General features: G+C 43.6%; 1 protein-coding gene across 7 annotated transcripts in view; it reads right to left on the bottom strand.

Annotated features, from left to right (window-relative positions):
* Positions 1–15,618, bottom strand: part of ZDHHC1 (zDHHC palmitoyltransferase 1) — a 96,005-nt gene that overhangs the window by 39,245 nt on the left and 41,142 nt on the right. For all 7 annotated transcript variants that reach the window (XM_073604952.1, XM_073604958.1, XM_073604955.1 and 4 more), the window contains 2 exons: positions 7,297–7,398; positions 1,799–1,923 (listed from right to left, as the gene is read on the bottom strand). In XM_073604952.1, coding sequence (XP_073461053.1) covers positions 1,799–1,923; positions 7,297–7,398 — 227 coding nt within the window. The remainder of the gene's footprint in view (positions 1–1,798; positions 1,924–7,296; positions 7,399–15,618) is intronic.

The following is a 15,618-nucleotide window of genomic DNA, read 5'->3' as shown; positions in this document are numbered from 1 at the left end:
TACATTAATAAAGTTTCATATTGCATATTGATGAATCAATAAAGTGACATACTGCATCCAAACAAAGTATCCACAGAGCTTCAAATACTACTATTTTGCGGGCCACTTTAAAGAAGAGTGCCAAGCTTGTAGCATCATACTCAAAAAGACTTGAGGCTGCAATTGGTGCTAAAGGTGCTTTAGCAAAGTATTGAGCAAAGGCTGTGAATACTTATGTACATGTGATTTTGTTTGTTTTTTTTTTTTTATTTTTAATACATTTGCAAAGATTTCAAATAAACTTCTTTCACGTCATTATGTGGTATTGTTTGTAGAATTTTGAAGAGAATAATGAATTGAATCCATTTTGGAATAAGGCTGTAACGTAACAAAATGTGGGAAAAGTGAAGCGGTGTGCGTACTTTCCGGATGCACTGTATGTGTTTCAGCATTTAATTTTAAGTGCATATGCACTCACAGTTTTCTTAGTTCCCCTGAAATCCCCTCAAATACCTGTGGAGCCGGCCAGGGAAATCCACCTAATGCAGATTCCTGAATGAGTTGCCACTCATGTAAACTGTTCCTGCTTTGCACTACAGTGGAATGAAAAAAAAAAAAACTGCAGGAGTGGTGGCTATCGGCATTGATTTACAAGCCTGTAGCTCATCATTCAGCACCTGGTCACACCTTGTCCTGCCCACTGCTTTCTGGATTGACAGCATTGTCTCTGTTGCTGAAGCCCTCCTACTGTGAGCTGCAGTGTCTGGGAGAGGAAGTGTGTGAGACGCAAAGGAGGATTTGGCTCAGTCAGGGAAGCTTTTTGTTTACTTTATAAGGATTGTGCATCACTGGGAGGCAGAGTGATCTGACAACTGGCAGGCGCAGTGTGGGAAAACACACAGACAGCCTTTTGATCCACCTGAGCAGCCACTGGTGCTTTGTTTACAACTTTTCCCAATCACTTGTCATGTGAATGAGGAGGCTGCTGTGATGACCGACTGAGTGGAGGGAGTGCACTCCTTGGTGCATACACAGGATCATGCGGCCCTGTCAGAGAATAAAGGGGCACAGTCTGCTGGGCGCTGCTAACCTCATGGACAAGGCAGCACCCAGAAACATTTCCAGCACATATTGAAGGAATGGCCAGTGGGACAACTGAAGTCTAATATGCCAAGGCAACGTGCAAGGTAAAAAACAATAGCAATCTTTAAAAAGGGACAGTCTCTTAAATGGACTGTGTGTGCATTCCCTGCTAGTTACAGTTCCCAAATATTAGTTTCCTGTACACTTGTTCAAGGTCAATGACACATTAGGCCAGCCTTTCTCAACCTTTTTACCCCTGAGGAACCCTTGAAATAATTTTCAGGTTCTCAGGGAGCCCCTGCTAAAAAAAAAAAAAAAAAAAAAGGAACTATGCCTACGGATCATGATAAATGAGAATGATTAATATGTCAAAGAAAGTTTTAAAGAATAGGTAAATGTGGCAAACTTAGCGTTAGCGGTCAGCTTAGAAGTAGTGCAAAATGACCCCCCCCCCCCCTTTGGTGATCAGTGAAGGTTGGAGATCAATCCATTCCATTGCTCAAAGCTCAAGGAACCCCTAGCAAACCTCAGGAGGAACCCTAGGGTTCCACCTAACCCTGGTTGAAAAGTGCTGCACTAGGCAATGAAGCCAAAATCAGGACAAAAGTTTAAAAAATAAGTCACCAACAGCAGCTCCCCTAATTTCTTTTCTGACAGATTTTCTTAACAGTTTCTTTAGCTTCCCTGCCACAAATATAGAATGAATTAAGACATTACATAAAAATTCAACTTGTACCTTCAAAGCTTTGGTCACTCTTCAACACAGACGGATCAACAAAGTATTCAAGAAACACAAAGGATGAAATGGAACTCAGCAACACGGTGCCAAGAAAAGCCGATACAAGACAGGTAAAAAACAGCCTAAAAAAGGAATAAAATGCATCTTCAATAAATACATTGTATTGAAACTAATGAGAACATAACATTACAGACACCCTATAATAAAGTACAACATTTCAAACAGCTGTTGTGGGGTCCATCCTTTAAAATATTATTCTGAAATTTAGTGTTCGATTGTAGTCCTCATGTAAAGCCACACATTCTCCTCTCCAAATAGTTTGTTTTCTACCAAATGATAAATGCCTGAAGCCTGCCTGAACTCCTCTTCCTTAAAGCAGAGTTCCAGTCCTTTGTAAGTTTATTAAAAGTCAACAGCTACAAAAAGTGTAGCTGCTGACTTTTAATAAACAGACACTCACCTGTCCCATGGTCCAGCGATGCGGTCGTCCAAAGCCTCGCTTCTCTCCTTCTCCTCTCCACTGCGTCGGCATTGCAAGTGTGGGTACCCAGTTGTGACAGCTTGCGGCTTCACACCCTGGTGCGCACTGTGCATGCGCGAGTCGCACTGCGCTCTCCTAGTGGCCAGGCAATCTTCTCTGACCTGTGACGTGTCCCAGAAGATTGCAGAGAGGGAAGGGCCACCTAGGGGGAGAGGAGGAGTCGCCCAGGCAGCAAGAGGACAGAAAGAGGGAAGTGGGACAGGAAGTACCTGTCAAAACCAGGCACCCACTCCCCCCCCCAAATAAAATATAATATGCCAAATGTGGAGTGGAGTGCTTAAAGTGGAAGTTCCACTTTTGGGTGGAACTCCGCTTTAAACCCCAAAGCATGAAACCTGAAAGTGGTAGAACCACAGAGCCAGTTGATGTTAATTCGTTTTAGGTCTTATCTTTTTTTCTTTTTTTTTTTATTAAAATAGATTAAAAATTGCTAGTTACATGTATATATGACACTCATGTCTTATGTGAATTTTACTGTTATTTTTAAATTACATATTCTATATATTTTGTAATCCCATTAATGGATCAGATTGCATCAAGCATATACGTATATTGCTTCATTCATTTATTGATCCATTTACCTATGTTTTAATATATTCTTATATATTTTTTTTCTATATTATTTATAGATAATATGCATGCACTAGGGCATCTCCTTATGTACTACGGTATACGACTGATGCGCCCGTATCAAATATATTCATTTTTAATTCACTTCTCTCTCAATTATCCCTGATGATATAGTTCAACAAAAGATTCACACTCAAACTTTTAATTACAACACATATTTTACATTATGGTCATATATCATCTTTGATGACAGTATGAGCCCGATCCACAAGACAATGGCCGCTATGTATATTTATCCACCAGTAAAAAGATGGCAGCGCTGGTTTATATCAGCGGACCACAAGAAAATGGCCGCTACAACACTTCCGGTATTACCATATAAAAAAAACATACCTCTCTGACCAATCCAGTTCCCCAGATGAAGTCACGAGCAGTGACGTAACGCGTAGGGAGTGACGGAGAGCAGACGTAAACCAGAAGTCAAGTAAGGAGGCGCTCTAAACGCCATTCCAGCTGTACTCGCTTGTTTTTATAGTTTTATATGTAAGAGACCACCCTGAAGCCCCCTAATAAAATATTATTTTAATCACCTAATGTACTACACTATTGGAGGTTCTCTTTTTCTCCCTCTCTCCCCCACCGGGCCCTTGTGCCTCGGTGGCACATTCTTTACCAGGCTAGTGTGCTGCATTAAGAGTGGAGAGGAATGAAATAAAGCCGGGATGAGAATGTTTTGGAGAATACAGTGATGCGATATACAGATCCAGAAACAGATACTCTATTATGATGCCTATTCTAGCTATTATTGAGGTGAGAGTTCTGAGAGCCTAAAGTTATCTGAAAATTTTCCATGAGGACCTGTATGAACTTTGGCCAATCTGTTTATTTTTTCCCACACTGAGTCACTTTATTATCCTGCACGGTCAGGACAGAGCCAGTCACTTGTTCACTTTATGAACTTGTACCCTTATTGCACTAATATTGAGCACTTGATTTTTTGATTATTTACATTTTATTGATTTATGAGACCATTCACTTATTTATTTTATTTCTATGTTTGATAATCACGATTCATGTCATCTCATATGTTATTTTGCACTATGTGTGAATAGATTTGAATGCGTGAGATCACCTTTTTCTAATATTCCCATTGAAGTGTTGTGTGAACACTTTTAGATTTTGCTGCTATCTTTTTTAGACATCACCACACATATTATATATATATATATATATATATATATATATATATATATATATATATATATATATATATATATTTTTTTTTTTTTACATCATTTTTAATCATTTATGTGTCCATTTTTACACATTTTCACTATTACTTACTAATAGCGCGAAGGACACTTCCACTTCATACACAATAATTGACATGGGGTCCCCCCCAAAATCCACACCAGGCCCTTTAGGTCTGGTATGCAATTTAAAGGGCACCCCGCACCAAAAAAAAAAAAAGCATGGGGTCCCCCCCCAAATCCATACCAGACCCTTATCCAAGCAAGAAGACATGGCAGGCCAGGAAAGGAGGGGGGGGGGACGGACAAGCGCGCACCCCCCCTTCTGAACCATACCGCTTGCCCTCAACATGGGGAGGGTGCTTTGGCGTCCCCCCCAAAGCAATTTGTCCCCATGTTGATGGGGGCAAGGGCCTCATCCCCACAATCCTTAAACGGTGGTTGTGGGGGTCTGCGGGCTGGGGGACTTATCGGAATCTGTAAGCCCCCTTTATCAAGCCCCCAGATCCCGCTCCCCCTATGTGAATGGGTAGCGGGTACATTGTACCCCTACCCATTCACCAAAAAAAAGCAGTGAAATGTGTCAAAAGACAATAGCCGGTTTTTGACAATTCCTGTCAATTTTGACAAAAAAAGAATTATTTCTTCTTCTTTCCCCCTGCTTCTTCCTCCGGTCTTCTGCATCTTCCTCTGGCTTCTTCCACCCCCTTTGTCCTCTGGTCTTTCTCCTCTGCCGCTCCCGCCACCGACCTGCTGCACATGAAAAAAACTAACCTCCTCTGACGCTGAGGCTAGCCGATCTGTCCGCTTGCATAGCGCACATTTCATATATAACGTTGGATGATGTCAGCCGTGACCCCGCCCCCTTGTGACATCACTGACCATTCATGCCCCGGGCAGTGAAGTCACAAGGGGCGGGGTCTTGGAGTGACGTCATCCGCCCCATCAGAGGAGGTTCGTTTTTTGAATGTTCAGCGGGAGCGGCAACGAAAGACCCAGAGGACAAAGCAGGGGAAGTAGAATCAGGAGGAAGATGGAGAAGACTGGTGGAAGAAGGAGAAAATCAAAAGGAAGACCGGAGGAAGAAGCGGGGAACAAGAAGACATTTTTAATAAAGGAATTGTCAAAATCACCATGTTGAAGGCATGTGGGGGGGGGGGGGGACACACCCCTACGCCATTTTTTTTTTAGTTTTGGCGTGGAGTTCCCCTTAATCTCCATACCAGACTCAAAGGGCCTGGTATGGACTGGTGGGGGGAACCTACGCCGTTTTTTACTCTATATTGCCGGGAACCAGCTGCGAGCAATTTTAAATTACATTTTTTCTTTTAGAAATTTAATTTTGCTGCGGTACAGTAATAAACACGGGAAATCTGCGCTACTTTACAGGCATGCTAAGGACACCCCCCAGGCACGATATTTAAAGGAATTTTTAATGTTTCACTTTAAGCATTATTAAAATCATTGCTCCTGAAAAGACGTCAGTTTTAAAAACATTTTTTCCAATTGATACATGTCTCCTGGGGCAGGACCCTGGTCCCCAAACACTTTTTATGGGAAAGAACTTGCATATAAGCCTTCAGTGAGAACTTTGGATTTTGCAGGTTCGAGCCCCATTGACTTCCACTATTCCGGCATATGCGATCTGACAGGCATGTTTGCCGGCAATAGCGCTGCTTTCCATTGGCATTTGCACCCAGTTTCTGAGAGTTGAAATCTTAATTGGTCTTAACTGGGTGCTATTTTCCGGGACTGCAGGATCATATATTGGCGCTATAGTAAATGACCCCCTATAGGTACTAACAGCACTATTTGAAATATATATGACTTGGAAAAAAATAAACCCTTGTTTTACTACTAATTTTATACATGCTTTTATAAAATTATTATAAGAAAAAATAAGTTACATTTTTTTTTAATTGAGTCCCTTTTATGTAATACAACCGATCATGCCTAATATTAGCAGCTTCACCTGTCACAGACACTCATCAAGAGTCCCAACAATGCCCTTTTCGCTTCCTTACACAAAGAAGCTGTACTATCAGTTCCGACAATCAAAAGCGCTCTATGAATGGAGGAGGTTGAACTTTCATTCGTCCATCTGTCCTTCAATCAGAGTGCTTTTCATTGTAGGAACCAGCAGTATAGCTTCAATGAATGGAGCACGGGGCAGAAAGGGCGGGAATAGTTGGCTCTTTTGAAGAGTGCCTCTGACAAAAAAAATTTACTAAATGTCCGATTTTGCTTCAAAAATTTCTATTCAGAGATCTTAAGGCCCCTTTCACACGATAAGCCCGCTTGGATCTGCCTGTCCGTTTTTCAGGTGGATCGGAGCGGGCCACCCATTGACTCCTATGGGCAGGCGGGTGTCAGCGGAGATGTGTCCGCTGACACCTGCCTGCCATCCGCTCAAGACAGACATATGGCGATCCATTCGTCATCCATCTGGTGGATCGGATGGGATTTGATGAAAATGGACATGCTGTCCATTTTTGTGCGATCTCCCCATAGAAATCAGCGGGACTCTGACCGGTCCCTCCCCGCTCAGTGAGCAGAGACAGACCTGTAATCCGCCAGCTCAGCGGAGATCAATGGAGTGATCTCCCGCTGAGCTAGAGGAGCCGCTGAGCAGATCCGCCCCGTGTGAAAGGGGCCTAAAAGCATAAAGAGTTTACATTAAACATAATATCACACATTTCCTTTTCGTAACAAGATAAAAGGTTACAAGTATAATTATAATAACATCCCTCCTATACAAAATGAGAAACGGAAGATCCAGGCTATCATCGTGTCTGAAATATGGAAATTAAAATGACTGGTCAAAGGTTTTTCCTGCCTGGTTAACAGCATATTAGGAACAACTCGTTACCCATCTACATTAAACAGGCTTATTGTCATGTTAGTGTAAGAAGATATAAGGCGTACGGCAGCTATGTGCAAACCCTGGGTAGCCCAGCCACTCTGAGTCCCCTTTAAACCTCAGATTTAATAAAATTCTACAGTCAAACAATTTAGTGCAGGACTATATACATGCATGAGGGCTATGTGCATTTATATACTGTAGTTCACTGAGCATGTATAAAAATAAAATATAAAAATGTATGCAGGTGTATAAACGTATTGGGGGCACTTACCAGTAATTTTTGCCACCCACACAGTTATTCAGCCATTTGCAGTGATGGTCAAAATTACTGACACACTTATTGCATAAACTGCAGTGTTTGGATTTGGCACCCCTGTGAAGATAATATAGGTGTTAAAGCTTGTATAGTACAATGGCTGTAAGAATATGACTACACTAATAATGCATGGACATAAAAATGAAGGAATGCTGGAAAACAGGACACAACACCCCTCTACACATTCACAAAGAGAACAATACGCATCACATATAACAAAGAGTTTTATTTTATGCTACTCATACAGTTTATTGTTTTAGATCGATATTGCCCTGAAATCTCTAAGCTGCCTACACTGGGGAACAAATGCTTTCATTAGCAGTTGGAAGAATATTTCCACCAATATCTGCATTTAGTCAATAACTGTATATTAAATAATACAAATATCATTCATATTTGCCAAATCTTTATTAAATTGCAAAATCCCCCCACCCCTTCATGTATGCCAAGATTTAGGGGTGCATATACATGGAATTCTGAAGGAGAGTGCTGGTGCACATTTCTGGAGCATGCTAAAGGATAATTAGCAATTGCTTCCAACTTCATCTCTAGTTATTATGAAGACTGTTGCATCACAATCAGTCGAGATAATCTGTTCTTGTGTGACAACACAGACCAAGCAAAATACTGTAAGAATAAACTTGCTGCACAGTTTAAATAATATTAAAGTGGAGGTCCGCTGAAAAAAAAAAAAAAAAATTAAAAGCCAGCAGCTTCAAATACTGCAGCTGCTGACTTTTAATATATGGACACTTACCTGTCCAGGGAGCCCGCAATGTCGGCAGCCGAAGCCAATCCGTCCTTTGGCTCTCGGCTGCTGCCGCCGCCATCCTCGGTAAGGGAATAAGGAAGTGAAGCCATGCGGCTTCACTTCCTGGTTCCCTACTGCGCATGCGCGAGCCGCGATGCGCATCCTCTCAGGTCCCTGCTGTGTTCTGTGTCTCACAGAATACAGCAGGGGAGGACGGGGTAGGCGCCGGAAGTGACATAGGTCACCGCAAGCGCCACAGTGAGCTATGCCAGGAAGTGGGAGCAAATACCTGTATTAGACAGGTATCTGCTCCCTCCTCCCCCCTGAAAGGTTCCAAATGTGACACCGGAGGGGGGGAGGAATCCAAAAAGTGGAAGTTCCATTTTTGGGTGGAACTCCACTTTAACAACCGCACCCAGAGCTGGCGCTAACACAAAATGGTGATTAGCATGTGTCAAGCAATTAAAAGGGCATGCAGGTAGTTTGTGTCAGGACTGGGCTCAGCCCTTCTCTGAGCTGGCCGCTCAGCTGTCAGCTAATTGCCAGCTCCTTTCTCTCCACAGTGACTCAGCTGTTGATGATCTGCTCGTCAGTCCTGGCTACTTAAAGCCGTCCAGCTCACTTCATCTCTGCCTTCACCTTTGGTCACATCTCAGAGAGACTTTCTCCTGCGTTCCTGTTGAAGACTTGCTCGGCCGACGTCCCTTCTGGCTCCTGATCCTGCTTGCTGTACTACTATGTTGATCTCTGGATCTCTGAAATTGGCATTGGCTAACCGATTTGGTTACTGAAATCTGGCTATGTATTGACTACGCTTACTCTGCTTACCTTTTTATTATTATTAAACAAGTGTGATTTAACTGTACTTCTGTCTCAGTCTGATTCATGGTTTGACAGTTTGTAAAACAAAAGTAAAGAACACCAGCCTCATGCAATATCTTCAATAAAACTTTAAATAAAAAAAAAATCTCTTATTTTCACAAAGAAACTTGGCAAAAAGTGCATAAAACCGCTCCACCGATCTTGGTAAAGAGCCTCCGGCGGAGGCTCTTTACCACGTGATCAGCCGTGTCCAATCACGGCTGATCACGCCGTCAATGGGAAGAGCCGTTGATCAGCTTTTCCTCTACTCGCGTCTGACAGACGCGAGTAGAGGAGAGCCGATCGGCGGTTCTCCTGACAGGGGGGGTCTGCGCTGATTGTTTATCAGCGCAGCCCCCCCTCAGATCACCACACTGGACCACCAGGGATCGCCACTAGGACCACCAGGGAAGGGGCAACATGTGGATGGCCAGGTATGTACCCCATGGCCATCCACATGTGCCCAAATGTGCCCAATCTGTGCCAATCAGTGCCCACAAATGGGCACTGATTGGCACCATTATGTTCCAGCAATGCCCCCAATATGTTTTATGAGTGCCACCTGTCATTGCCCATCGGTGCCACACATCCGTACCCATCAGTGCCACCCATATGTACCAATCAATGCCGCCTACGAGTGCCCATCGGTGCCACCTATGAGTGCCCATCTTCGGTGCCACCTCATTGGTGCCCATCAGTGCCCGTCAGTGCAGCCATATCAGTGCCCGTCATTGAAGGAGAAAACGTGCTTATTTACAAAAAATTTTAACAAACAAAGAAAAACTTTTTTTTTTTTTTTTTTTTTTCGAAATTTTCGGTCTTTTTTTATTTGTTGCGCAAAAAATAAAAACCGCAGAGGTGATCAAATACCACCAAAAGAAAGCTCTATTTGTGGGAACAAAATGATAAAAAATGTGTTTGGGTACAGTGTAGCACGACCGCGCAATTGTCATTCAAAATTGCGACAGCGCTGAAAGCTGAAAATTGGCCTGGGCGGGAAGGTGTCTAAGTGCCGGTATTGAAGTGGTTAAATGAAATACTGAAACTTATACTGTATGTGGTCAGCATTGTAATCCTCCTCTACAGACGTTAGTCTCTAAAAACTGTCCCTGGGACATCTCTCCTCTTCTATAGTCTTCATTCCTCATGTATACAAAACACAGGTTTAAAACAAATCCTCAAAAGGACAGAGGAGAGATAAGCCATTCTCCCTGCTGACTGTTATTGAAATTGCCCTGTAAGTATTGTGCACCTGAACCCCATTGTAATTCACTGGCCTCAGAACTTCCCTGCAGGGCGTATCTATGTTGGTCAAATTACAGCAATCAGCAGGTGCATCTGAGCAGAAAGCATAGCGATTATAAAACTGCACTGTAAGCAGGATAATGTAATGTAAACAAAATACAGCTTACAGCAGGGACAATTTTGCATGCCAGCGAACAGCTTCCAGGTGTTCTTGCCAAAGCTCAAGAGCCCTTTCACACTGGGGTGTTGGCGGTAAAGCACCGCTATTTTTAGCGGCTTTTTACCGTCGTTTTTGCTACTCTTTTCAGCCGCCAACGGGGCACTTTTAGGTCCGGTTGACACTGATGCGCTGTGATTTTGTTCCTTTTTTTGTCCTTTGTGAGGTGCGAATTTACCGATATATTCTAGCCAATGGAATCATAATGTAAAAAAAAAAAAATAAATAAAAAATAAAAAAAAGGTGTTAACTTCCTGTGTACTTCCTGGTTTTTGTGGAGAGTAGTGTGGTGGAATTCGCACATATGTGAACCATCAGTGCGATTCAAGAACGATATACATTGATGTCTATCGAGACTAAATTCGCAACGCAGTAAACTCGCACAAGAACTTTAAAATCGCATCGCATTTGTAGAGGAATCACAACGCATGTATGTGAACGACCGTCATTCAAAACAATGACTTTAGGGATGACATGCGAATTTAAAGTGTTTTTGACGCATCACATTCGTCATGAACTCGCATCAGTGTGAACCGGGCCTTAACCCCCACCAAGGCCCGGTTCACACCGATGCGAGTTCATGACGAATGTGATGCGTCAAAAACACTTTAAATTTGCATGTCATCCCTACAGTCATTGTTTTCAATGACGGTCGTTCACATACATGTGTTGCAATTACTCTACAAAGACCGAGTTTACTGCGTTGTGAATTTAGTCTCCATAGACATCAATGTAAATCGTTCTTGAATCGCATTGAGGGTTCACATATGTGCGAATTCCACCACACTACTCTCCACAAAAACCAGGAAGTACACAGGAAGTTAACACCTTTTTTTTTTTTTTTTTTTTTTTTTTTACATTATGATTCCATTGGCTAGAATATCAATCGCAGCTATGACCAACTCCTGAAATTCGCGGTAAAATCGCGGTAAATTCACGGTAAATTCGCACCTCACAAAGGACAAAAAAGGGAACAAAATCACAGCGCATCAGTGTGAACCGGGCCTAATGGCCAAAAAAGGTTTAAAAGCGCCCGCAAAGTGCCGCTGCAGCGGCACTTTGCCAGCGCTGCCCATTGATTTCAATGGGCAGGGGCGCTGTACGAGCGGTGTATACACCACTCGTACAGCGCCTCAAAGATGCTACTTGCAGGACTTTGAGCGTCCTGCCAGCGCACCGCTCCAGTGTGAAAGCCCTCGGGCTTTCACACTGGAGTGAGAGGAGAGGCGCTTTACAGGCGATATTTTTCATAGGAGCGCACCGAATGGAAATTTTGGTGCCGAAAACCGAAACCGAAAATGGCGGGATGCACTAGGCCGAAAACCGATACTGAAAATGACAGTTTTAAAAAAATATTTATATTTTTATATACAATTGTATTATATTTGACTTTTTAATTAATACCATCAATTTCAATTAATATTAATTTATTGTTGGCCATTATTGGCACCTTGGATCATGTCCTCAGTCTCTAACCATCTCTTGGATCATGTCCTCAGTCTCTAACCATCTGATACAGGAGATGTTCAGAGACTGCAGACATGATACAAGAGATTAATGCAGCCTGCCATTGCCCATCATGCAGCCTGCCATTGCCCATCAGATGAAGCCTGCCTATGCCCGTCATGCAGCTTGCCAGTGCCCATGTCATGCAGCCTGCCTGAGCACGTCATATGCAGCCTGCCTGTGCTCGTCATGCAGCCTCACCAGTGCCAGTCATGCAGCCTCACCAGTGCCAGTCATGCAGCCTCACCAGTGCCCGTCATGCAGCCTCACCAGTGCCCGTCATGCAGCCTCACCAGTGCCCGTCATGCAGCCTCACCAGTGCCCGTCATGCAGCCTAATAGTGGCTGGATCAGAGCGGCGATCTGTGTGTGTCACGGAGCTGTATTTAAATTGCCTAGGCCGTAGTAACAATGTCCCGCATCCTGTGATCACATCACGCTGATTCAATGTCCCACCCTTTGGATCAGTGTGCCATCTGTCACAGGAGGCAGGACATTGTTAGTGTAGCCCGTGCAAGTCAGCTCCCTGATACACAGAGACTGTGGGACGGAGGAGAGGAGGGTGGAGGACTGGGGCAAGCCAGGATGACACCCCTGCAATCGGCGGCACCAGGGTCGGGGCACCGCCCCATTTTCTGCAATATTTTACTTTTGGCAATGTGCCGAATACACAATTTTCGGCAGTTTCTTTTTGGCCGCCGAAATTTCGGTGCATCCCTAATTTTTTGCACTATAGCGCCTGTAAAGCACCTCAGTGTGAATGTAGCCAAGCTGAAGTTAGAAGCTGATTGGTTACTATGCACAGCTGCACCAGATTCTCAGTGCTCCAGTTTTAGTGAATCGTGCTCAGGTTTGTTTTAGCCTGGTTCACACTGATGCGGGTTTGAAACTGTTCAGTTGAACCCGCACGATTTCAAACCGGCAATGCAGTCCGGACTTCAGGGGGCAATTTGACAGACATCTGTGGGAAATCATGCACAGATGTCTATTTAAAATCGCCACCCCAGTCTCCAAAAGTAGTACAGAAACAACTTTTGGTAATCTGCGCGGCGTCGCACTGATTTGGACGGTGCCATTTTTGGAAATAGCCGCTGATTTGACATGTCAAATAGCATGCCAAATCGGCCTGATGTGAACGTGGGCTTAAGGCTGGGTTCACACTGCATACTGAGCATCTCACAGCAGGGGTCCAGTGCGTCTAGGGTCTTCCCTTTAAACCCAAACACATATTAATTACACAGGTTCTGAGGCTAATTTAATGCAGATAAGGCACCCAGGGCACCCAAGGCACCTTAATTAGCGACAGAACCTGTGTAATTAATATGTGTTCGGTTTTAAAGGAATGAGGCGGCAACTCTAGGTGCATCCTTGTTCATTGTTTCAGGTCCGAATTTTTGGCTGAATTCGAACCTGAACTAGACCAGAAGACACACAGGACTCCTGTGCAATTCGCTCCAGAGACGTGTGAACCGGCTCCATTAAGAGCCGGTCACAATTTCCTGACATGCGAAGAACCCGGCATCCAATTTGCAATAGTGTGAACCCAGCCTTAATCTTTGCACTCATAGTTGTACTGTAAGGCCTCTTTCACACGGAGCGGATCTGTTTTGACAGACTGTGCTTGCTCTGGGCAGATTACTCTGCTGATCTCCGCTGAGCAGGCAGATGACAGGTCCGTCTCCGCTCACTGTGCAGAGAGGGACCTGTCAGAGTCCGAAAACTGATTCATTCGGTCTGACCCGCTGGACACACGTCTCTTCAGATCTCAGATCTGGTATGGTCTTGGGGGGAGGGTCCTGCCTATATTAGACCTCAGATCATTCCAAATTCATGCGCCTTCATTCCTTAGATCAGTCCCAATGCACCTTTAAACCTCAGACAAGACTCTAAATATTATTCAAAGTTCAGGCTGAATACATTTAGGAAACCACAAACAACTGACTGTCTCCCCTCTATGGCTCTCACACATTCACAGCCATCCAGCGCTTCCTGGTTGCTATAGTGACGCCCAATAACATGCTTGGACGATCTCCAGGAGGTCCAGTGCTTCGCCAGAGCCCTTACTTAGAGGGCGCTGCTCTGTCACCTGACAGGAGGAATTTCCAATAGTGAAGGAGGGGTGGCAGCCAATGGCACAAGTGACACTTAAAAAGCACTGCAAGCTGCCAGGGTTTGCTCAGAGGAAGGCATCATGCACAATGGATGTTTTTACACCTGCCGTTTGCGGTTTTTGGCTTCAGACATTTTTTTTTCTACAGTCATTAAAATCCCCAGCATGTTTTCCTGTGTGTCCATGCACACATAGGCTGTTATCAGCGCTTTTTGGCTGGGGTATTTTCTGGCTGGAAAGAAACCCCAGAACTAGTGAGTTTTGAGAGAGGTCTTTGAGCTGTAAAAACATTCTAAGGCTGGTAAACGTGGCAAAATGTGGCTAACCTGTGTTTTTGATCCCATAACTTGGGTTTTCTTGCTGCCAACACTAAAAACCACAGAAAAAATGCAGCAAAACGCAAAGGCAAATCAAAAACGCATGTTTTTAATGTGGCAACCCTACCGGCGTTTTTATAACTTCCAGTGTGCATGAGGATGAAATCTTTATAACAGTGATCTTTAGCCACTCATTTTATTATACCTGCCAGACTGGAGACTGACTACAGTATTTCTGGTCTATGATCACCCAGCTGGGCAAACTTCCAGATTTAAAAAAGAAATGTAGATTTATTAAGTGTGTTCACCATTTTCCTAACAGTGGTTCCAAAGCAAAAACTTTTTACCCTTATGCATTTCCAGCATTACAGGTTAAAAAATGTATTACATCTTGCTGTGCTCCCCTACCTCCCTAAATACTTACCTGAGTCCTCAAGTGATCCAGTACTGTGCATAGCTGCCACCTCTTCTCTCACCTCTTCATTTACTCACAGGGACTGAGTCCCTCAAATTCTTTGAGGAGGGAGCGGGAGGCAGGCTGAGCCGTGCTGTGTTGTAGTTATTAAATAAATGTTCCACTTCTAATAAGCCATGCCAGGCAACATATAAGCCACTAATGTTATCCAGTAAACATAGCAACTGTTATAAAGTCATCAAGTTCCTGCATCACCATCACTTGTATGACATAGGAGGTGGTGCAGGTATAGGTGTGATTTGGCTTTTTTAAAGGAAAGTTTTAATTGGTTCCGTAGTAAGTGGAGCATGCTGCGACAGAGGGATCTAGTGACTGCTCTTAGGAAGGACTTTCACAAGAACAGATCCTTCAGAGGGTCACTATGGGTGATGGTAGGTGAGCAGTGCAGCAAAAAAGTAAAAAGTGATAATTAGTGAAAAAGGAACATGGCCCAGTATTCACATTCAAATTTTTTTAAATAAATAGGAAGCCTCTTAATTTTCTGAGACACTTTTATTACTAATTAAACTCAAACTTTCAGAGCAGGTTTGAATTGGATTGGCGGAAGAAGAAGAAAACTAAGAATCGTATTAGTGATGGCATGTTTTCTATCAAGAAATTGTCATCCCAGTGATGCTCAGTTGGAAGCCAACCTCTGCTGCAAACCTCCCTGGGCTTGGGGTGTAAATGTATTTGTCTTGTATTGCTTCTCTTGAACTTTCTGTAAGGATACAGAAGTAAATGGAAGTCAGAGTATGGTGTTGTAGTGTACATTCTACTGGAGATACTCATGGCACATTTAGCATTGCAGGTAATG

The sequence above is a fragment of the Aquarana catesbeiana genome, linkage group LG11, assembly GCF_042186555.1.
Source record: "Aquarana catesbeiana isolate 2022-GZ linkage group LG11, ASM4218655v1, whole genome shotgun sequence".
In the NCBI taxonomy this organism is placed as follows: Eukaryota; Metazoa; Chordata; class Amphibia; order Anura; family Ranidae; genus Aquarana; species Aquarana catesbeiana.
Note: the sequence above shows the minus strand (reverse complement) of the source record. Positions and strands in the feature narration are given on the sequence as shown.